Source organism: Bubalus bubalis, chromosome 2 (assembly GCF_019923935.1).
Source record: "Bubalus bubalis isolate 160015118507 breed Murrah chromosome 2, NDDB_SH_1, whole genome shotgun sequence".
Taxonomy (NCBI): Eukaryota; Metazoa; Chordata; class Mammalia; order Artiodactyla; family Bovidae; genus Bubalus; species Bubalus bubalis.
In genome coordinates this window covers 156,407,868-156,432,792 of record NC_059158.1, presented here as the reverse complement: position 1 = coordinate 156,432,792, position 24,925 = coordinate 156,407,868, and the positions used below count along the sequence as shown (strand labels likewise).

At 39.9% G+C, this 24,925-nt stretch overlaps 1 protein-coding gene across 4 annotated transcripts in view; it reads right to left on the bottom strand.

Annotated features, from left to right (window-relative positions):
- Positions 1-20,900, bottom strand: part of XRCC5 (X-ray repair cross complementing 5) — an 84,283-nt gene extending 63,383 nt beyond the window's left edge. For 2 of the 4 annotated variants that reach the window (XM_025278223.3, XR_006548945.2), the window contains exons 1-9: positions 20,723-20,900; positions 16,414-16,527; positions 13,405-13,588; positions 12,409-12,457; positions 11,761-11,883; positions 8,815-9,006; positions 5,538-5,652; positions 4,153-4,291; positions 718-830 (exon numbers count right to left, since the gene is read on the bottom strand). In XM_025278223.3, coding sequence (XP_025134008.3) covers positions 718-830; positions 4,153-4,291; positions 5,538-5,652; positions 8,815-9,006; positions 11,761-11,883; positions 12,409-12,457; positions 13,405-13,588; positions 16,414-16,527; positions 20,723-20,743 — 1,050 coding nt within the window. In that variant the 5' untranslated portion in view covers positions 20,744-20,900. Of the gene's footprint in view, positions 1-717; positions 831-4,152; positions 4,292-5,537; positions 5,653-8,814; positions 9,007-11,760; positions 11,884-12,408; positions 12,458-13,404; positions 13,589-16,413; positions 16,528-20,347; positions 20,584-20,722 lie in introns of those variants that run through there. The other 2 variants (XM_006076459.4, XM_006076460.4) reach the window with 2 other exon arrangements.
- Positions 20,901-24,925: the final 4,025 nt, after the last annotated feature.

Genomic DNA, 24,925 nt, shown 5'->3' with positions numbered 1-24,925 from the left:
CAACATGAAGAAGTTCAAATCTGGTATACTGGAATATATTTATTTTATTTTAATTCTCACTTGAGTTCTTCTGGAGCCAACAAGAATCTCTTCATCCCTAAAAAGCCTGAAAAGATGCACTTTCTACTTATTCAAGTACATTTCAAGAACATTTCACTTAAGACCTCTATGAGTCTTTAATGACTCTTTCTAGGACCGTGTATTGTATCTCACAGCCTTCACTGAATTACTTCATCTCCCATTGTGTCTATTTTGCATCTCTGTATTGCAGTCTAAAAAACGACTTATGAATGAGCTTCACATCTTAGATCTCTGAGAAGGGTGACTGGCATAAATCAATGATATTCTAAGAGATCTATGGTCATTCAAAACCCAACTAGACTTTCATTCCTATAAAACATTCCAGTTTACAATTAGAGAAAGGAATACAACAGCAAAGAACTGGTTGCTGTTTCTTTAAGGCTACCATGAGCTACCACTGACACCAAAGCTAAGAAGTGACTTTTCATTGAGTTTGTTCTTCTGATTTATGCTGACTTCTCCACCTCTTGATTTTCAATCTTCAAAAATCAAAGATAGTAGCACTGCAAACTACACTCAGAAAAATTAAAAGTGAAATAAGTATAAACAAAAGGTCCAATCAAAACCACACCAGTTCAAATAATGAGAAAAAAAGCTTGTCTGTTTTGTTTACAATTAGTAGAATATGTGCTTTACCTGAGAAGATCTACAAAATCCCAAGACAGAGAAGCACTTGCCCTCCGATTTATACTTCATTTGTTCCTCATCCACTTTAGAGAAAGGAATGATATCACTCCCATAGCGGAACCCTGGAGAACAAGAGAAGAGTATCTGTTAAGCATATGGGGCCTCATTTTCTACAAGCTGAAATTGGCCCCACACATACATTAACAATATATGCACACTCCGGATCAAGCCTCTATATACTGTTCCCTGGAATCAAATTTCTGTCCCTTGTGATCAATGAGGGAAAGGAAGTAGCAGATCCACAAACATATACAATATAGAGATAATTAAAATCTAATTACATTTTTTAAAGTAGCATATTCTGCCATCTAGTTACCTTGATGATTATCCAGCCTAGAAGAAAGAATAGCAGCAAATGCAATGTACTAGTTATCAACCAAATATAAACCATGAATGACTATAAAGTATAATCATGATTTATACAAATAATAACAAGAACACATTTATTCAGAAACCTGGAAATCTACAGAGAAAAACGCCTACTGGAAAATTTCAGAACAAAATGTTCCCAAAAATGGATGCTGGAGATATATAAATGCCTAATGGAAGATGCCAAAATTTTTCTATTCAGACATTCAACTGATATGCTGGATATTTTTCTGCATTTAAATTTATTTTATTTCTGGGGTAGGACTGTGTATATATATATATTTTTTAATTACTTAGGGTATTCACACATAGAAGGCAATGGCACCCCACTCCAGTACTCTTGCCTGGAAAATCTCATGGATGGAGGAGCCTGGAAGGCTGCAGTCTATGGGGTCACTGAGGGTTGGACACGACTGAGCGACTTCACTTTCACTTTTCACTTTCATGCATTGGAGAAGGAAATGGCAACCCACTCTCATGTTCTTGCTTGGAGAATCCCAGGGACGGGGGAGCCTGGTGGGCTGCCGTCTGTGGGGTCACACAGAGTCGGACACGACTGAAGTGACTTAGCAGCATAGGCTCTTGGCTCCTTAAAAAAACTCCAACCCTGTTTCAGAGTCTTTGTTCTATGTACGGTCGAGCCCTTTCACTATATAGTATTATATGTTTAATAGGGAGAAAGATCATCAAAATCCAAGGAGTCTGACTGTGGGCACATGCATGCATCTTCACTCCAAGAAACAAAAAAACATGTGTGTCTGGGGGCAGATTCTGTGATCCAATGTTTATTAGTCCCTCTCACTCTGTTCATTCAATGTATTTGATTAAAAAGAAACATGTTTCTGTATGTCTTAATAAAAGCTAATGATAAAAAAATTTCAACAAAAAATTAAGAGGGAAATACATGGCACATAAGAGTGGTACATAATGTTTTTTCAGACATCTTATTTGAATTGTTTAAGAGTAATTTGAAACTTCTCATTAAAAGTGTCATGTTTTCTGGTTCATCTTTTAAAGGGCAAATCAATTACTGCAACTTTTGTATATGGCCAAAAGTAGAGAACAGACTACAAATACGACCATAGTCTTTGCTCGTATTAACTAATCTATCTAGAAGAGAGAACTCTACCTATTAGCGGGTAGAGAGTAGACGACAGGCAAAGGAAGCATGTGGGTAACTGCAAAAAGCTAAGAGAGAAAAGCTACACACCTTTGAACTTAAACCATATTTAACTCTTTCCTCTCCATTGCTCTACCAATGAATTTGCTTTTTGCCTAAGATAAACCAGAGTTGCTTTCTTTGCTTGCAACCAAAAGAATTGGCACCCTCACGTCTAGTCCCTTCTCCTTCCAATTCATCCTATACCCAGATGTCCTATTAATTGTCTTAAAACACAACTCTGACATTCTGCTCCTCAAAATTATAAACAGCTTCATGCTGCTCTCAAAATTAAGCATCAACTCTTCAGTGTATCATTCAGAACCCTTCCTAACTCAGAATAGTATGGAGAAACACAGACTCCTGCAGCCCTGGGTTCAAATCTACTAGCTGTTAACTATGTGATACTGCACATGTTAATGAATGTCTTTCAGCCTCAGTTCTCTTATCTGTAAAATGGGGACAAGAGTGCCTACTTCACTGCTTGCTGTGAAGATTAAAAGAGAAAATGCAGGTTGTCTTTTATATACTGCTCTGACCACAAATCTGCATATGCCCAGTACATCTTACCCAACTACTCAGTATCACTGAGAAGGCCCTCTACTTTTCTGGTCTTATGCCCTTAATCATGTTAATCCTCCTACTATGAGACAGTCATTATACGAGGATTAAATGACTAGCAAGTAGTGGAGCCAAGATTCTAACCAGTCTGACTTCAAAATTTCTGTTCTTAACTAAAGAATTAGTAGAGATTATGGGATGGTAATTACATTCTAAATATAACCCATGAGAACAAAGAAAGGAGGCATAACCACTACCACTTTTAATCACTCTCCTACCCCCTGAAACACTGCAAAACATATAAATATACACAAACACTGTGATACAATGCCACAGAGATAAAAGGAATTTTTTCAAGGCTTGCAAATTAAAATTACACTGAGACTATTTAGCACATAGTAGTCTGGTGATAAATTTATTATATAAAGACTCTAGCTTCTATCTTAACCATCATTTGGTATCTTATCACTTTAGCTCTTGAACATTCAGCTGGTTTCTAAGCCCTCGGGATAGAGACATGATCTAAATACACTCTACAGAGCCAATGCATATAAATATATGAAGTACAACTCTAAAGATCCCAATGAATATAAAGCAACATGACAAATATAAATAATTTTTTTTATCCCCTAAATTACCTTAAGGGAGCTAATCTTGCACATTATGAGACCTGAAATTGGCATTCAGAAAAATGATCACCATGGAAGTCAAAGATTCACAAAAAAAGTTGCTTCACCCAAGTTAATAGAAGCATTTGCCTAGCTAGTAAGCTTCAGACTTCAAAACAAAGCCAAGTATTAAGTCCTGTCACTTGAGAAGAGGGAGAGAGTGAGATGAATGGAGAGAGTAGCATGGAAGCATATACACTAACACATGTAAACAGACAGCCAATGGGAATTTGCTGTACAACTCAGGGAACTCAAACTGGGGCTCTGTAATAACCTAGAAGGGTGGGAATGGGCAGGAAGTGGTAGAGAGATTCAAGAGGGAGGGGACATATGTACACCTATGGTTAATTCATGTTGATGTATGACAGAAATCAAACCAGTATTGTAAAGCAATCATCAACAATTAAAAATAAATAAATAAAACCCAGAGAGACCGAATGCATGAGCATACTCCTATTTCAGAACAGCCCTGCCCAAGCCCCAGTAGATGAGTTACAGAACCCAGCATCCCATGATTCCCTCACACAGATGCATCTCTAGACAAATAACAATACAAAACCTAGCCTGCCTCATATCATCTTGAAGAAAATCTTCCAGGAAACAGTGAAACTCTCACTGGCATAATACCTTGAATAGTATCCTCTTTTGAAACTTCAGTTTCATCATCATCATTCAAGCAATAAACTGTTTCTTTTTGTATAGCTTCTTTTTTCAGAGTTCTTGCATCCACAACCGTCCAACACTTTTTAACTTTCTCCTGTGTAATCTGATTTCCGAAAGAAAAATAAAGGGAAAACAAGCAAAGTCAGGATTCAGACTGACGAAAGAGGAAAAACTAATATATTCTCTGCTTTACAGAAAAAAATCCAAAACAATCACTCCAGCTACACTGGTTTGTCGTCTCTGGCTTACTGTGGAAATTTTATTTTATAATCCTTTCTACATTTTATTTTCCCCAAGGGTAATCCATAGATAAATATTAATATTCATAGATACTCAAACACTTTCTATGCAAAGCCCACAGACTGTTTAATAAAAGAACACCCTACATTTTGTTACCATACTTTTTCAATAGAGAAGAAAGGGGAAAGCAGTCTATCAGTAGTCAGAAATCAATAAGATAACACAAAAAAGAAGCTACCAAAAGGGAAAAAAAAAGGAAAGAGACTTATTCTCCTTCTCAAGGACACTATTCTAGGCCTTGAAGTACCTCCAGGGTGCTCATGCATGTAGTATGCTTTGGAATTAAGTCCTTGAATATTAAAAGAAAAAAAAAAAAACAGTTTATAAAAAAACATGCTTTTTACATTTTATATATTTAAGTGTGTTTATATATTTATTTTGTACATTTAAAGAAAAAAGGCAAGGAGGGTTATGTGGAAGCATGGATCAGAGGCTGACATTCAAACTGGTATGTCATCAAGTCATTACCAAAAACAACTCATTTTTGAAAGTGTGCTATTATGCACATATGCTACAAAAGGCCATTTCACAATAATAGGTCAAAATGTGCTCATATTTTTTAGATGCTATTACTACCAGATCATTTATAATTGAATTAGATGGGACTGAGCTTTAAAAACTCTAAACTTAACTCTGGTTTGTATCTGTATTTCTGCTACAATACTACAATAATGCAACTTAATGCATTTCATTTTCTTTCTTTTAAAAAAGGAAAGGAGAGGGAAAGACTTGAAACTTGTGATTAACAATCAATTGTCAATGGAGAGAAAGAGAAAGAGGAGGGAACCAACTTCTATTACAGACAATTCTTTTTTTTTTTTTTTTTTAAATATGGAACGCTTCACGAATTTGCGTGTCAATTCTTAAAACTTCCTCTCTTAGCATGCTTTTTACATAAAAGCTAAATAGAGATGAAATAAACAGGGAGAGCAGTTAGAGAAGCAGTAATTATGGTTTTGAATAACCCACACATGAATTGCCAGTTTCTTATATAAGCACATTTGTCTGCCTGGTAACATTTCTTTAAAAAATGTGTACCTACCACTTACCGATTTATAAGCCACAATCTTTATAGACAAATTGGAGCCAATGGTCAGTTGACAGGACCAGGGCATGGAACGCCTCTCAGTTTTCTTAAAGACACACAGCTGTCTCAGAGCCTCACTTAACAAAGAAAAATGTATTATGAAAGCAGCAATTTTAAAATGTTAACCTTTGCTGGATGTTGCATTTAGTTTTCTAGACTGAGAAGTGAGATGCTGTTGATCATAAAGAGAGGAACAGCAGGTGATGACAAGCAAAACTTGTGGCAACTCTCAGTTGGGAGAGAGCCAGAGTACAAATGAGCTGGCTGAGGAAGGAGCTGAATCCCAGCTGAATTTCACTAACAGGTGAAAAGGAACATCTCTATCTTCCCTCATTCAATCTTTTCTTTCAACTCAGCCAGTTGTTTGTAACTTTTTTTTTTTTTTCAGGATCAAGGACACTGTGAGGATATGATACAAGCACATTCAAAAATGCATTTGCACAACTCCCTTAAAATCACAGACCTCAGGATAAAAAGCCCTACTCTAGGATATCAAAGGGTGGGCTCCATCCTATAATGTCACTGTTCAATGTCATTGAACTCTGCAATTCTTTAGTTTGTTTCCATTCTCTTAAATAAAAGACATGATGAGTATACGCACATTGTGGAGAGAGTTAGAAAATGATCTTTCAGGAGATAAAGGAACTGAGCAGTCCATACTGTCTTAAAATAAAGCAGATATAATAATCCTAGGTTTCTCAGTCGGCAGGGAAGGGGAACTGGGAAGTAGCAAACACAATGTAAGAGCTAGTTCCTTTGAACATTAGTGAAGATCAACTCTACTTTCATCTGGTTCCTGATCAAATATAACAAAGAAAAATACAGGCGAGAGGTGGAACTTGTGGAATTCACTAAGGATTATCTGGCATTATCCAGAGTTACGGACAAATAGGCTTCAAGAGACTCCAATTTTAGGAACAATTTACAATGAATAGTAGATATTCTACCTGATACTCTGCTCCAAAGCTTATGGTACACCTTGGGTGTGTATTCGTTGAAGAATGAGTGGGTCTGAAATCAGGTTTCACCTGTCTCACAGGACATTGCTAGTTGTACTACGAGTCATGTCTAAAATAATCAAGAGGTTTGGATTCTGTTCCAGGGGAAGTTCTAAAGACCAGCATCTTATAGGTAACATCTAAGAACAACTGCATAAGTTCTGCAGTAGATATGAACCTCCCCAAATTAGAAGTTACGTTATCTCCCACTAACGTCTTCTATATAAGAATAAGCCTAGCACAGGCTGTCCTGTAGCACTTTGTGCAATGAGGGGAGTGTTGTATTTCCAACTGTGCCTGTACAATAGGCTACTGAGCACTTGAACTGTGGAGAGTATGACTGAGGGACTAGAGTTTTAATTTTATGTAATTTTACTGAATTTAAATTTAAGTAGCCACCTGAAGATAATGGCTACTATATCAGACAGCCAAGTTCTGATCCATACCTTCATGGGAGACCTGAAATCAACATAGCTTCAAAAATGGTAAGAGAGACTTGCCTGGTAGTCCAGTGGTTAAGACTCTGCACTCCCAATGCAGAGGCCCTGGGTTCCAACCCTGGAAACTAGATCCCATGTGTCACAACTAAAGACCCTGCATGCAGCAATTAAGATCCAGTGCAGCCAAATAAATAAATAAACATTTAAAAAAAGGTGAGGACAACACATAGTGATTTCCCTCCTTGCTGTAAGAAACTCTTTTAACAATAATTTTATTGGCCGATAAATTCCTTCAATATCATGGTGAACGTGTTCACTTCAGACATGTATTCCCACATTAAAGCAAGTCATGTTCAAATTTGGGAGAATAATAATTTAGAAAAACACATTCGAATGCATTACAATTAGAACACATACTAAGACAGAAACATCACTTTATAGGATTCCTCTTTGATTCTTTCACCAACCCCTTGGGAAATTACAGTTTAATTTCCCAAATCCCCATTTACCTGCAATTTTCCAAGAGTATCTATACTTAGAGAAGCAGGTTTATCACTTATCAACTATAGCTCATTAGAATTATGTAAAAATTGTGATTGAGAAGAAAAATTAGAGCAGATATACACTATCGCTACTCAAAAAAATCTTAATTGTTGATCTACTTCAACAATTAAGAATTTTATTTAAAAGGCTCGTGCTTTGTGTATTTATTGATAAACTGGAATGAATTCTTTAACATTAGGTAGTATTCCTGAAAATCTGAAACTCTAAAAAAGCCATACTGTGCGGCAGAGTATGCCGCCACCACTTTCACCAAATCAAGCCCCTCAAACATACACCATTCTAGACGCCAGGGGCCCCTGTCAGGTTCTTTGCTCAAACCAAGTGTATATCCAATTCCAACCAAGAATAACAGTCTCTTCCACTATCTCTGGATGGCTGAAAAAAGCAGCTTGCTTTATTGTTACATGGTACTTCCGGGATTTCCCATTTCTTGCCTTTACAAAGCCCATATGGAGTAAGTAGGTTATAAATTTGGGGGTTTTGTTTTGTGTTTGCCTGACCAAACTATTTTGTGACAAAAGCTTTAAAAAAAAAAAATCACTCTATTATATATAGGGACTTCTCTGGCAGTCTAGTGGTTAAGACACTGCACTTCCACGGCAGGGGGCATGGGTTCGAACCCTGGTCGGGATGCACACTGCACAGCACAGTCAAAAAGCTAAAAATAAATAAATAAATGGCAAAAAATTACTATATTATAGTATACTGCCTCCAAAACCCAAATCAGAGGACAAGAGGATACTGAGTATTATCTCAGATTTGATACCACTTTTATTTATTTTTTTAATTTTATTTTATTTTTTAACTTTACAATATTGTATTGGTTTTGCCATATATCGAAATGAATCCACTTTTATAATTAAGAATATTTTTTAGGTGTATGACAAGGAAGGGCCTGAGAAATGTACCCCAAGCTTGGCATAAAGAAGAAATCTACCACCTCATCTTTTATCATTTGACTTGTTAAATCTTTCATTATATCTATATATTTCCAACCTCTCCTGACAGTCCTGGAAATAAAGGAGAAACCTTGTGCCAACCACGCAAACTTCAAAGAAAAGGATTAGAGGCTGGTATACCATTTCTTTAATAAAAACCAGAGTATTTATTAAAGTGTTAGTATAACTGTTAATTCAAGAATGGCTCAGAAAAGGAAAAGCATTAGAGAGCTCTCTGATCAAAAGAGAAATGAATATGCTTACAACTGAAATTTGTAGACAATGTTTTCACTTCTTACCTAAAGGAATAAATTTCCTCCAGCCCATCTTCACCTTCTAAAGACATCATGACCTTTTTCACCATCTGAATACCTTCTTTTTGCTGCTCGGTGATTCCTTTTGGAGGAAAGGAAGGCCCGTGGTGGTCTGAGAGCAAGCTGCCACCTCCTCTGTCTCCAGTTCCACCTTGCTTGCCAATCGGGAAAGGCAAACTACCAAGAAAAGATCAGCAGTAGTTAAAACACAAGCTCTGAGGCCAAATAATAAACCGGGTTCCAATTCTTTGACTGTCACTCACGAGCTATGAGAAAATGGACATGTCAGTCAACTTCTCTGAGCTTTACATTTCTCAGCTGTCAAATAGCACTCAGCTACCTTAGCCAGTACTCTTACCAGTTTCAAGTAACTGAAACCTCTTCGGTTTGGATTTTATGTAAGCCAAATTTATTGGCTTACATAACAAAATAATTGAAAGGGCGAGGCTGCACATGGCCTTAGGATGACTAGATCCAAAGTCTCCAACACCACAAGGATTCTGTGAGCCTTTCACTCTATCTCTGTATTTCATCTTCATTTGCCTTTATGCTGGCCTGCTCTCTCCTCCACATTGCTTCTGAACACCCTCAGGCTCATAAAGCCCAATTCCACTACCAAAGAGGGATTGAGGGTTTAACCCTCTACTCTCCAATTCAAAAAGCACAAAATCAAAAGCAGGAATCAGTGGTAACCTGGGGGCCAGATCTAGAAGAGGTCAGCTTTCATTCAAGCCATAAGGTTAATGAGTAGGAAGAAATGCTTCCTAGAAAAAAGCTGGGTGACATTCTAGGCAGACATAAATAACAAACAAATGCCCATTAATGATTTCTCAAGGTTATTATAAAGATCAGTAAGATAAAGTGTTAAAATACTTATAACACAAACATTATCATCATTATTTTAGATATAAAATTCTTATACAGAAATCAGTTAATTGCTAGAAATAAGTAAAACCAATTTTGTTCTTGCTTCACTTCAGTTGTTTGAAATGAGACTAAAACTAGATTGGGATCAACAGTCATGGGAATAGTCAATAATCAATATACAAATTGAAAAGTAAACCAACGAAACACATTTTATGATAATAATCTATATGACACTTTATAAATGCTTTCATATAAACAATCTCATTTCATCTTTATATTATAGGTAGACAGAGATTTCTGTCTTCATCTTCTGAAAAGAAATGGAATATACAGAGACAAAATAATTTAGCCAAAGCCGCATAGCTAAAGATGAGCAAAGACCTGGTCATCTGACTGAAAGAGCAAGGTTCTTTCCACTGTAGCATGTCACCCCACTGTGTCCCTGGAAACCCAAATGGCTTCTTCAGTTTACTCAACATTATCTGTTAGTCACCCCATGTGGATTTTTAAGGTGATTCCTTTATCATTTTATTTGCCATCATTAAAACAGAGCTTTCCATTTACATTTTTTTCTACATATTGTTTGCATGACAGATGTATATGTCCTGCATTACATGAAAAAAGAGCTTCCAGGGAGCAGGATATGGCACATCGTGTTTGCATGAGACTATTGCTGCTTCCAGAGCATCAACCAGGAAGAAGGGATGATGAAAATAAAGGGTCAGGAAGGTCTGGTCCAACTAGAAGAATCAATCATACATGGGGGACACCAAACAAGAAAACCCAAAACTCTACTTTGGATGCTACAGGTCTGCAGCAAAGGAAGAGAGAGTTAAACAATCCAATCAGCATTGTATAAACAACCAGTCAAATACCAAGCCAGTGGAAGAAAAGGCTCTGTTCTGTCTCAGCTTGCTTTACAGTATTGCTCACGCAAAAGGAAAAGTAGCCCTTTCCAGTGAAACTGACAGAAGTACAGGACGTGTGAAGGATGTAAAGACATCTGAGATTATGAGCAGGGAACAGAAACCACGCTGGGCTTTTGAAGTGCTGAGAAAACCTCGACTCAGTAAGAAGAATCACTTAAAAAGCACTTAATTTCTCTGAAGTACCATCTTAACAAGTATCAGCTTGATGGCTTATTCTGAACTATTTTTCTACAGTTCTACAGAAAGGAGATGCCCCTCAGCAGTCTTAAGAAGCACATACATGCAACAGAGGTTCTTAATTCCCCATGGCAGACATATTAAAGAAGCCGTGGGCGTACCACTTGGAGCTGGAGGCTTCCTGGTAGAGCTCTCAATCTGAAAAATGAGTGTCCTCAGAAGACTAATAATTCAACATTCTATACTATCACTCTGGTTTTACCAAAAAATAGGACAAGGAAAAACAGGTTTTAGATGGAGCAGGAAGGATTAATATAGTGAAAAGAACTTTCTGTAAGGGATATAAAATAAAGAAAGTACCTGGAGGGGAAATTCAAGTTAGTGAGAGAGGAGGGACTCTCTCCCTAGAAAATTGTGAAATATATTTTCCCCCTAAGTTTGTTACCTCATCTGTGAAAACACACAGCAAATTACATTTTACAAATGTGTATGTATCCTTTAGATCTGAAAAAGAGTTAAAAATAAGCATATGTGTTTAAAATGGTTCCCAAGTTGACATTCTTCTCTATCCTAAAAACATCTACTGTCCTTAAGACACAGTTCTCTAGGACATTTAAGAGAAGATACTACCAATCTGGTAACTGTTGGGTAAAGTCTTCTATGTAGGCAGGGGATGAACTGAATGATCTTAATAGATTTCTCTAATTCCTCAGTTCTTTGAGTGTGCTACAGAGCTAAATTCCCATGTTTCACTGTGACTTTCATCCCTTTATCATCAAAACTCAGAAGAGTTACCAGAACGCAGAAAGTAATCAATGAGTGCTGGCTGAAGTTATTAATGTGGCAGATACTCAAGAGCAGAGAGGACTCCTGCAAACCAAGCACTCTATGAAGGGGTCCTATCACTGCATCATGAGAGCACAAGAGCTGTCCACAATTATTATTCGTATGGTCTTACAAGAACTGCAGGGAGATGCCAGATTTCTTCAGGTTATGAATTATAATATCCAGCTGATCTCTGCTGAATGGGCTGCTGAGGTCAGTGAACACTTCAATATGCCTCTTCTCAAACTTCTTTCCTCTAGAAGACAGAATCAGTACATTAACAAATCATTCTTCTGAATCATTTCCTACAAATTCAAATGTACTTAGTCACTGAGCAGAAAAAGGGTAAGGAACCAATTAGCTCCAGTTAACAATGTGATTACACTCTAGAAGTCCACGTGCTGTTGATGCTAAGTTCTTACTAAACACATAAGCAACCTAGTTGTGACTCACACTTTAAACGTCCTAGGCAAAATTTTTGAGCATTATGGAAATATTAAGTCTCTGATTTCCGAACTTTAACCACCTCAGTTAAAGGTGTGGTCACTATGATAAAAAGGATCCCCTTCCAGCCTTTAGAAGGTAGAATATAAACAAGGACCTCTCCCGGCCTCCCTGGTGGCTCAGACGGTAAAGAATCCACCTGCAGTGCGGGAGGCCTGGGTTCAATCCCTGGGTTTGCAGGGCACCACAACTACAACCGTGCAAGGGTTCATTTTCCAAACAGTCTGATTCCACACTCAGAGGTTCATTTCCAACTATCTCCAGCTGAGATACTTACAGAGTTTCTTCTTGAATCAAATCCATGCAGACGATGAGGGCATCCAGGACTCAGCTGGTTAAGGGCAGAAGATAACATCAAACAGTCCCTTTATCCCCCCAAAACGCAACTTTTCCCCAGTGAGACCCAGTGCTGGAACCTGTGGACACTGGGCTGACTGTGTGATGATTTAAAAGTACTTGCCCAAGTGCCCTTCTTCCAAGTTTATTTCACTAACATACATCCATTATATATATTAAAAATCAAAGTAGACTTCCTAAAACATACAACCAGGAAAAATGAAGTAAGCCGAAAGGTAATCTCACATATTCCACTCATTTAATGAAAAATTATGATGCCATTTTACTGTATCGAGAACTTATCTTCTGTGATTACAGCCCATTCTTACACATGAAGTGAGCCATAATGTAGCATCTGTAAGTCACTCCCAGCACAGCAGCACCTCCCAGTGACCAGAGATGGCATCACTGTTTAAAAAAATAAGAGGAACAGGACACCTGTGGAAGAAATTGTTAAGTCTCACAGTTGGGGCATCAGTCTGATTTTTGGCATACAAACATCCTCTATGCAGGAAGGCTAGGAGAAGGCTAATGACGTACTCTTGTACAGCATTACGTCCAAACATATCTAACTACTGCCACCACCATGCCTTCTGCACAGTCAACACACACACTTCTGATACTTCCCATCCTCTCAATGTCACTAGGGCAGAGACTGGAGGGCTTGGAGTCCAGGCACCCAACCCAACCTTTTAATGTGTAATTAAAAGTCCACTCACCCAACCAATCAATGGGCTTGGAGTCCACCCACCCAACCAATTAATGTGTAACTATTTCACACTAAGTCCTAATGTGCTTCACATCCATGATGTCCTCAGCGCCAAAAATGTCCATATACTCAGACCAAGGACTCTTAAAGAACCTCACCGAACTAGATGACAATTCCCTAGGTTAAAAGAAATTTCTTCAGAGTCGTCTCTGGCTGAAAAAAGGATACGGTCAGCTTGCTGAGAACCTGGCTGGATTTTGCTTTCAATGTCCTCCAGCAGGTCAAAATCCGGGCGCATCAGATGCCTATGCACTGTGATGTTCTGATACTGATCCCCAGCAGCGAGGGCGTTCTCGGTGCCATTGGTACCAAAAAGGACCAACGCAACTTCATCTTTGTTCTCAGCAAACACCTAGAGAAGTACGTGAGAAGGCTGCAAATCATGCAATACCACCTGGAGGCCATTAGATTATTAACCTTCTGGGAGCAAGACAAGCATATTTCCCCTGGGGAGGCCCCTGGGGCCATTGGCAACAACAGGATACTGGGCTAACTGGCCCCTGGGATTGATGGGCAGTGACAGTTCCTAGGTTCTAAATGGACTTCTTCATTGACTAAAGGTCCTGTCCTTTTAACACAGTTTGTGGTGGAGGAATGGGTGGGCACTAACTGCTTTTGATGAGTTTCTCTGATGTGCTTCCACCCAAATTAGACTCTCATTCTCAGTGAAAACTAATTACAGATGATTTGAAAAGATTTTAGTCTGTCTTTCTGGAATGACTATCCCTGGTTGAAAATTTTCAGAGATTAAAAGAAAATTACTGGTTCATATTCTATATCCCAGCAATTTTACCTGTAGGTATATATACTATAGAGAAGCCCTTACACATGTACACAAGAAGACAAGGGACAAGAAAGTTCAAGTTCACTTCAGCACTGTTCATAACAGGGCAAAACTGAAAACAGTCAACTGAAGAATGCAAAAACACACTGCAAAATATTTATACAATGGAATATTATACCCTAGTTAAAAAAAAATGAATGAATGTGTTCAGTGTTTACCAACATGGATAAATCTCAAAAACATAAGGTTGAGAAAAAGTAACTTGTGGAATTATATGTACTGCATAGTACTATTACATATACTTTTGAGAGCTTCATACAATACTAAATATTATTTACAAATACACTTAAACCAAAGTATAAAATATGCACAGTAATAACTGAAAATTCTGAGGAAAGGAGGGGAGGAAGAGGAAAGAAAAGTGTTAGGAGGAGAGACACAGGAGGCCTTAATTTAAGATTTTTTAAGAAAGAAAAGAAATCAAACAAACAGTGTAAAACTTTAGGGCGATATAGCTCTAGACAATGGGAAAACAGCTTTCCATTATATTGTTCTCTGTACTTGCTTCTTTTACGAAGCATTTTGTAATGAAATTAAAAAAACAAGCCATAGTATGACACAAAAGGCAGTCCTGTTCCCACCTGCTCACTAACATAAGCCATTGGTAAGAAGAATGCTGCGTGGGTAAAGGGTGGGATTCTGTCGTTCCTCATCTCTCTCTGCTCTGTTAGCAATTCAGCTACAACCGCCGGTTGCACATGGAGGGAAGGTCCCAGTTGCTGGGGTTCAGATATTTCCAGCACACCCGTGGGGCGGGCCAGCGAGAGTTCTAGCTGTATCCCACACAAGTATTCATCTTGACGCAAGACAGTCTTACTTGACGACAGAATCTCAGCCAGGAGAAGGGAGGAAAATTGCATGCAGCATGGGAGTGGCACCAGGTTTTGTCTCCTGGCCTTCCAGATTCATTCTGACTCCCATGCAAGGGGCAGAGCCACAAATAATGACCGAAAGCACTGGTACTCTTTAAAAACTAAACACACACTACACGGGGGCACAACCCCACTATTTAAGTATCACTGACACTAATTACTATAACCAAGAACAGGGTTAAGAGCATCCTTGTCTTCTTTAAGACATTAGATTAGGGCTTCAGGTTATCAGAATTTGTAAAAAAAGAAAAAAAAAAAAAAAAACAACAACTCTAGGATGACAGGTGGTAGGTACTAGTTCCAAGTGGAAAAGGTAACACCCAGAAGAAGCACAGAGGTGTCCGGGGGAGCAGTGGATGAAGCAGAGCTTCATGGACTTAGCAAAAACAGCAGTCAAACCAGGTAGAAAGGGCAGAAATGAATAACTGTAGTAATAATGGTAATAAAAACATATACAGTGTTTACAATACGCCAAGTACTGTTCTAAGCACTTTATTCTTAGAGGTACTATTATTTTCCCCCTTTTGACACAAAGGACACTGAGGCATCATGTCTTCAAAGTGGCCTCCATCCATTCCTCCTCCCTCTGAACTTAGAGGCTACTCTTGAAAACAGCACGGGAGTCTAGCTCCCGCCCCCTTCTCCCCCACTGAACGTGAGCTACCTAAGTGACCTAACAGAAGGCAGTGGAAATGACTTTCTGGGACTTATAGAGCTGGGTCATAAAAGTCACATAAGCAGATCTCTTAGAATATCCAGTCTTGGAAATTTAGAACCAACTGCTATACTGAGCATCTCAAGCTACACGGAGAGGCCACATGTAAGGGTTCTGGGGGACAGGCCCAACTGAGCACACAGCCACCAGAAGGCAGCACCATCAGCCACGGGAGTGAGCATCTCGGACGTATATGTAGGGCCCCACTGAACCTTGAGATGACTCAGCCCCAGCCACCACTGAGTGCACCCGCACGAGAGGCCTCAGAGAGAACTACCCGTCTCAGACACCCAGTTATCTCACAAAACCACAAGGGATGACTTTTTTTAACTGTCATTTAAGACATTAAGTTTTGGGAGGGTAGTTTGTAACCAGCAGAAGGCAAATGGAATAGGCACAGGGTAGCTGAAAGACTTAATCAAGATAGCAAGGTTAGTAAGTGACATGGCAGAGCAAGGATTCAAACCCAGGTCATCTGGCTATAGCAGTTACATATTTAAACATTACATTGCCTCTTGTTTTGGAAAAGCTGCAATATCCAGTGGAGGAGCCAAAACGAGACAAGAAAAAACATCAGGCTCTAATGGCAGCTGGACTTGCACGTGAGTGTGTATAAGAATAACTCCTCAGATTACCCCAAATACCGAGGGTGGACAACATAAAGAAGTGGGCATCTTGCATTACTAAGTTGAAGCCATAGACAGTTAAACCATGAGTTACAAGCTCAAGACCACTCTGAATCTTACCTGTCGCTGCACAAACATGGTCATCACCTTCTTTGCTAGTTCAAATGGGGACTCTTCACCAGGAAAGGAGTTACTCATGGCCAAGCCCACATCCATACACAGCACCACTGCTGCCTAGAAACGAAGTCCCAGAGAGTGTGTGAGAAAATATTAATGGTCATTAAAAAAAGAAAACGAAGGACATGTCCTTTGCTTATTTCACTCATATATTCAGGGGATGCATGATAAAGGGAGGGGAGTTGTTCAATGTAGAGAATGGATGTAAGACATATGAATTTTTACTGTGGAGAAACTTTAAATAGTCCTGCTATTTCTGAAAGCTACAAAGTATTTCACCTGCCAGGACAGGAGCATGCTCCAAGTAGCTGCTGCTTCTTTGGCTTGAGCCTGAGCATAAACCCATGGGGAGCGGATCCGAAAACAACCTGCAGGCAAGAGCTAAGTCCAGCCCAGCTCAGGCCCGAATCCATCAAACCCAAAATTCAACTGATCTGCAGCCCTATGGCATGAGGACAGATGCTTTTGTTGCAAGCCACTGATTTGGAGTATAGTTTGTTATAAAGCATTTTTGTGGCAATAGGTGACTGTCACAATCTATATATGCTAAAATGATATACTCCAATAATTCGAATCAGTTTGTACACTGAGAATCTAAAATGAAGACTAAGACACCAAATCTATTCTTGTAGGGGACACAGACACCAATGATACCAGCACAATATTCCATGACCGAGGTATGCAGTGGGCACTGAGAGAGCACATAGGAGGGGCATCTACCCAAGACTGGTGGAAGTGACAGAGGACAGCTAAGGAAGCGGAAAGACTTTCTAGACATGATCCTTGGGTGAACTAAAGGATGAGTAGGAGTAAGTCCTGTGAACGAGGGGAATCGTAGTGAGAGGAAACCAAATAAAGACTCTAGTCATTGGCTAGTAATCATGCACATTGGGGACTAAGGAAATAGAGCAAACATAAACTGAAAGTAAAACGGATACATGTAAAGTCCTACATTTGGCATCCAAAATTTAACTGAATTGGGTTGGAGGAGACCTAAACAAACAGCAGCTCACAATTTCAGGGTGGATTATAAAATGTCGCCAGCATGGCATGGCTACAGTAGTAGATTCCCCATCTTACCCTATTCCACCTTCTAAAATATTTTTGGTCCTAAATGGTACGGTAAAAAATATTTTCAATGTTGTAGTAAATTCATGGAAGGAAAAGACAGGTTTAATGTTTTTTTTTTTTTTAAAAAAAGACTAGATTAGCAATCTGGAGACCTGCAATCAGTCCCATCTTTTTAACCAAATAGCTACATTCTCAGGCACATCACTTCACTGCTAATCTGTGGAGGCAGGAAGCAGTTGTTGGACTAAGTGGACTAAATGAGATCTAAAGCCTTTTTCAGAGTTAACATTACCTGACATTGACTGACAGTCTCACCTATGCTTTGTACTGACTGGACCACATTTGACAAACTGAGCAGTTCTGATCATCACATCTTATAAGACTAATTACAACCGAATATGAAATAAGCAGGTTAGAGAAGGATCTGGAGCATTTGTGATGAGAGGAACAGGTGGAAAAAACTGCCTATTTGAACCAGATAAGAAGATTTAGAGGAACTGATTGTTATCCTCATATAGTTGACAGCTGTGTTACAAAAAAACAGCTCTGCAAGAGAGATAATAGGATTAACAGATGGAAGTTACACGGAAATTGATTTGAGTCCATTATGACCAACCTAGACAGCATATTAAAAAGTAGAGACATTACTATGCCAACAAAGGTCTGTCTTGTCAAAGTTATGGTTTTTCCAGGAGTCATGTATGGATGTGAGAGTTGGACTTGGAGAGTTGGATGTGAGAGTAACGAAAACTGAGCGCTGAAGAATGATGCTTTTGAACTGTGGTGTTGGAGAAGACTCTTGAGAGTCCCTTGGACTGCAAGGAGATCCAACCAGTCCATTCTGAAGGAGATCAGTCCTGAATATTCATTGGAAGGACTGATGCTGAAGCTGAAACTCCAATACTTTGGCTACCTGATGCAAAGAACTGACTCACTTGGAAAAGACCCTGATGCTGGGAAAGATTGAAGGCAGGAGGAGAGGGGGACGATAGAGGATGAGATGGTTGGATGGCATCACCGACTCAATGGACATGAGTTTGAGTAAGCTCTGGGAGTTGGTGATGGACAGGGAGACCTGTTGTGCTGCAGTCTATAGGGTCACAAAGAGTCAGATACAAATGAGCGACTGAACTAAACTGAAGGGAAGAAAAAATGATACCTAGAAGTAATCAGTGAAATTGTTTTCTGAAACAACTATCTCCTGACCCTAGAATTCTTTGAAAAACCTGGGTGAGCTCCTATCAGGGACATTACAGATGATATCTAATTTGGTTACATCTCAGGCAAGGCAAAACTATGGAAAGGAAAGACTATTTAAGTTTTTCCCTAATTTACAAAAAATTAAACATAATGTACTAATATTAAGAGAGCTCCAGGTTATAAATAGCATGTTTGGAGAAATTCCTTTGAGAGCAACAAAATTTACATCCCATACTTTCAATGCTCTGAGCATAACAATCTTTAAAAAAGTTAAAGAGTCCCCAAATATGCTGCTGTACTTACTTAATATATAAATAAGTTCATAAAGCTACTTTTAAAAAAGAAAACTCTAAAAAAAGAGGACTAAAGATCCTTTGCCAGGAATCAGCTATCCAAAAAATGTCAACAAAGGGTTTCACAGTATGGAACTTCTTATCTGAAAGCAGAGAATGGTCTATGTAGTATCTCAAGTTCTTTTCTGACATCAGGAAGAAAACCAGGAAAAAGAAACTGAGTGGCATAGTGACCAACCCCCCCCCCCCCATTTAAACACTGAAGCAACAAGGGTATTAGAATTTTGCTATAAGTCCACCTGCCATAAACATCTGCTTTATTAGAGCTGAAAGTTTTCAGCAGCTGAAAGGAATAAAGGAGGTACGTGGCATATGTTTATAACCATTTTAATCAGTTATTTCCCTACGGGGAGATGAGGGCACTAGGGATCACCTGCTCCAACTCCTATCTTATCTGTATGCTGCCAAGTCACTTCCGTCGTGTCTGACTCTGTGCGACCCCATAGACGGCAGCCCACCAGGCTCCCCTGTCTCTGGGATTCTCCAGGCAAGAACACTGGAGTGGGCTGCCATTTCCTTCTCCAATCTTATCTGTATACCAGTTGCCTAATAAAGGGCCTAGTTCTTGAGATTACAGATGGATGGATGAATGAACAACTCCTCTGAACACACCTACCTCTAGTGATCCCTCAGAGACAAGTACCACTTTCTGCCTATACTGAAAACACTATTTAAAAAATTCATCACCATACGTTATTAACCTGGGTCACTGAGAATCATCGATTCCTAGCAAGAGAAACATTCTCCAGAGCTCTGAGAGCAGAAAGCTTGTGTTCAAATTCGGATTCTACTGCTTATGGACTGGGTGACCTTGGGGCTAATCACTTTCTTTAAGCTTTGCTTTTCTCAACTGTAAAGGAGAAAAAACGTTTCAACTTCTGGGTTTGTTGTGAAGATTAAGTAAGACAGGAATAAAACCTTTAGACCAGTGCTTCATCAGAGTAAGCTTTCAATGAATGCAAAATATCTGATACTCGATTACTATAGAGGTAATAATAGAACGGGGCTTCCCAGGTGGCTCAGTGATCTCTGGGTTGGTTATATCCTCTGCAGAAGCAAATGGCAACTGACTCCAGCATTCTTGCCTGGGAAATCCAGGGACAGAGGAGCCTGGCGGGCTACAGTCCATGGGGTTGCAAGAGTCAGACGCGGCTTAGCGACTAAACAACAACAATAAGAATGTTTTACATTTCAAATTATTTCACTTGCAATCCTTCTCTGATGTTTTACGAGTCTGTGGGATTGGTGCTTACCATAACTAACGTCCATCCTCACAGATTTTTACAAACCAGATTCAGAAGTAATGGAGGAGTTGGAGGCAGGCTGGAGATGGAGAAGTACCGAGGAGAGGTCGGAGTGGGATGGGGACAGAATGTGGACCGGTGGCGATAAAGTAAGCACGGAAGGACTGAGGAGGCGGCGGGGGTGGGGACTGGGCGAGGCTCCAATTCCCATTTTTCAGACTCCAAATGCCCAGTTTTTCTCACAGCGCATCGCTCGACCGGCCCACCACCGGGAACTCCCCTCCTCACTCCATGGCACCGCCGTGATCCCATGATTCCTGCTGCCGAACCACCTTTTCCGGACCCCAGGCATAGACGTAGGCCCACGCTTAATGGTCTTTCTACCTTATCCCAGGACCGCGCCATGCTGCTGCCCCACAAGCGCCTCGACCGCCTCTTCCGAGCGGGAACCTGCGGCGCCGAAACTCAGTTCCACAGGATTCGGAGCTGGAGTGCCTGGAGTGTTGCAGGAAAAGCGGCTTCCCGCGGAGCCTGAAAGGGGCGGGGAAATTGTGCGTCGACACTCTGAGCATGCGCGGGTTCACTGCGTTTGTCCCCTGGTTAAGGAACCGTGGACGGAGGAGCGTGGTAGGCTATACAGTCCACGGGGTCGCAAAGAGTCGGACACGACTGAGCGACTTCACTTTCACTTTAAGGAACTTAAGGAAATCTGTCGTGAATATTCATTGGAAGGACTGATGTTGAAGCTGAAACTCCAATACTTTGGCCACTTGATGCGAAGAACTGACTCATTTGAAAAGACACTGATGCTGGGAAAGATAGAAGGCGGGAGGAAAAGGGGACGACAGAGGATGAGATGGTTGGATGGCATCACCGACTCAATGGACATGAGTTTGAGTAAGCTTCGGGAATTGGTGATGGACAGCAAGGCCTGGTGTGCTGCAGTCCATGGGATTGCAAAGAGTTGGCCACGACTGAGCGACTGAACTGAACTGAAGGGACTTTGTGGTCTTCGAACTTCCCAAATTTCTAGAATTAGGTAAATAGGAATCTCTTCTCCGAAAGAGTCACTCTCCTTTTCTCACATTGAGAATAACACAGCGTTTTATGTCAGAGATCTGGAGTTAGATTTACTTGTATATGAGCAAGAATAAATTCTGTTTCTTCTTATAAGAAGGATAAGGAAAGACAGCAGATGCGATGACCTTAGAACCAGTTCCTGAAGGAAAAGTAGTTTCCAGGCAATCAAAAGTGGAAACAGCATTCTTTCTTGAAGAGGAGGTGGGATGTATATAGGCCTGGAGGCATGAACAGCATCTGCTGAAGATCTGCCAATACTTCAGAGTATCCCTGAGCTTCACAGGTGGTGGTCGTGGTACAGAACCTGTCTGCCAGTGCAGGAGATATAAGACTGGCAGGTTCAATTCCTGAGTGGGGAAGATCTCCTGGAGGAGGGCACTGCAACCCACTTGAGTATTCTTGCTTGGAGAATCCCATGGACAGAGGAGCCTGATGGGCTTAGCCCATATAGTCGCAAAAACTAGATAGGACTGAAGTGACTTAGCACATACCTAGTTTGGAAAGGGGGAAGTGAGGTTTAATTCAAGAAGAAGAATCTAGGGAGATGTTCTTGAAGTGGCAGCTGTCAATTACGGTGCCTGACAATCTCCCTACCCCCTTTCAAAGGAAACTGTCCAGCCTGCAGCCCCTTTGAGGGAGGCAGGCCCAAGTTGAACCTTGCACAGAAAAGGCTATTTTCTGTACTAAATGGCCCACAAGCTGATGGCTGATTGGACAAAGGATCTAGCAACTTGCAAGTGTCTGCCAACCTAGAACATTAAGTCTAATCATCTTGAAAATCAGACTTAAGAAAAGCAGATGTGAAGCTGGAAAGATGTGGGGAGGCCATGATGAAGGAGGGATCTTGAGGGAACCCGAATTACGAACAGACTGAAGCCAGGAGAGTCAGATACTTTTAGACTGTGCTTTTTAGAGTTCAGGAAGTTCACCTAGATGTTGATTCAAGGAGTTCTTTTAAGGCTGAAATATTGAAGTATTTTTTGTATGACAGTTAAATAATTACTGGTGACTCAACATGGTGAAGGAGATCTCTATGCTTTATGTCCATGATTTTATCTTGTGTGTAGCCTCTATTTCCTTCTCTCTTTTTTCTCACTAGTATTAGAGAGATATGGACTAGTCATAGCCATCAGGCTCCACCCAAATTGTGAATTATGAGCAAATAAGTCAAATGATTGTTATTTTAATCCAGTTAAGTTTTACCTGTTACACAACAAGAGATAACTGAAACAACAGGGATATTTTCAACTCTTGCTGTAGTGTAGACTAAGCTTCCCTTTGGAGTAGTTAACAAAGGCAAGTAAAAAATTTTAACTTGAAATTACAATTTAAGTTGCTGAAATGTATTTGAGTTTGATATTGTTCTGATATTGCTCTGATGAACTACATAAGTGATGAATTTATGAACATTATACAAAATTAAAATGTGCAGGTTTTGTGTTCTGACAGAGGTGTAACGATGTTTATATGAACAATTGGAAAAATTAGTTTAAACTCTTAACAAAGTACAGATATGAAATAAGTTTATATCCCAGAAAGATGTGAGCAGTGATGTTCCATGTTGATGTGATTTTTAAATGCCGTTAAAAAGACATAAAATGCTTGTTAAAAATGATTAAAGAAAACAATGCCAGTGATACAGATTTTATTTAACACTTTTTGAAGCAGATTCAAAGAACCACAAAATAGGACAAAGGCAGGAAGCTTCTATAGGATAGATAATAACCAACAAGGAAGATGAAAATAGAAAAAATCTAATTAGCTATGGGCCACATAGTAAGCCTTGTTTGGAATGAGAAGGAACAAGGAAGTAAGTATAGAGCCCAGAGTTGGCTTGCTGTCTGGGAGTTGGCTGACTACACACACAGTTGGCCCACCACATCCATGGGTTGGGCAACCATAGGTTCAGCCAACTGTGGATCAAGTTCAACCCCTGGTTCGTTGAATTCAATGATGCAGAATCCAGATGTAAAGAACCAACTCTCCTATCATTTTTATAAGGGACTTGAGCATCCACGGAATTTGGTCTCCCCAGAGGTCCTAGATCCAATCCCCCACTGATGCTAGGGACAATTGTACTGTGTTTCTGGTCAAGCAGAGCATTTAAAGGGATAAAAAAGTGATCTAAAATTTTGGTTTGCTAGTGTGGGACCTAGGCAGGAGTAGCTCCATCTTGGGCCTAGGAAGTATTTCAACAAGCTTATGTTAGTAATTAAAGAGGAGGAAATTTCTGATTTTGGCCACTAATCTTTTACAACACTGTAAAACTTAAGCCCTGGATGGCCCTCAATGATGCAATGAATCAAGTCATCTAAAATTAATTCTTTTAAAGATTTAGAACCTTGTTTCATTGGAAACCATGGATAATCACAATCCAAGGAGATTTTGCTCCCCCTGGACTTGAACTGAAATGAAGGATGGCAACTTAATGTCGATGGACTAGATGGCTTGGGGGACTTCCTGGTGGTCCAGTGGTCCACTTCTACAACCTAGATGTCCATCGGCAGACGAATGGATAGGAAAGCTGTGGTACATATACACAATGGAATATTATTCAGCCATTAAAAAGAATGCATTTGAATCAGTTCTAATGAGGTGGATGAAACTGGAGCCTATTATACACAGTGAAGTCAGAAAGAAAAACACCAATACAGTATATTAACGCATATATATGGAATTTAGAAAGATGGTAATGATGACCCTATATGCGAGACAGCAAAAGAGACACATGTAAAGAACAGACTTTTGGACTCTGTGGGAGAAGGCGAGGGTGGGATGATTTGAGAGAATAGCATTGAAACATGCATAATATCACATGTGAAATAGATTGCCAGTCCAAGTTAGATGTATGAGACAGGGTGCTCAGGGCTGGTGCACTGGGATGACCCTGAGGGATGGAATGGGGAGGGAGGTGGGAGGGGGTGTTCAGGATGGGGAACACATGTACACCCATGGCTGATTCATGTGAATGTATGGCAAAAACCACCACAATATTGTAAAGTAATTAGCCTCCAGTTAAAATAAATAAAAACAAAACAAACTCTGTGCTTCCAATGCAGGGGGCACAGTTCGATTCCTGGTCAGGGAACTAAAATCCTACGTGCTGTGTGCCCCCTCCCCGAAAAAAACACACTTGGCAACATTGGTATTAATATACTGGATCAAATACAGTTTACCCAGCTCAGTATATTATGGCCGCAAAGCAACTGGAAAGCATAGTCCTCCTTCCTGATACCTACCAAAGAGCTAACAGAATGTTCAAATATGGCATTTAACTCTAATTTCTCCTCTAAAATTCTCTAGGCATTTGCTAACAGCTGAGATGAGATTGCTTTGGGTCTGTTTGGTGAGGTTTTCCTTCCTCTAGTTTAGACTTTTCCATCTGTCTCTCAGAGCCCTTTTGACATGATTTTATGAACATATGGGTTCCACTAGCTGGCAAGCTCAACTAGGGTGAGGGCTACATCTACTTCATCTAGGTATCCCTTGTTCCTTACCCTAACCCCA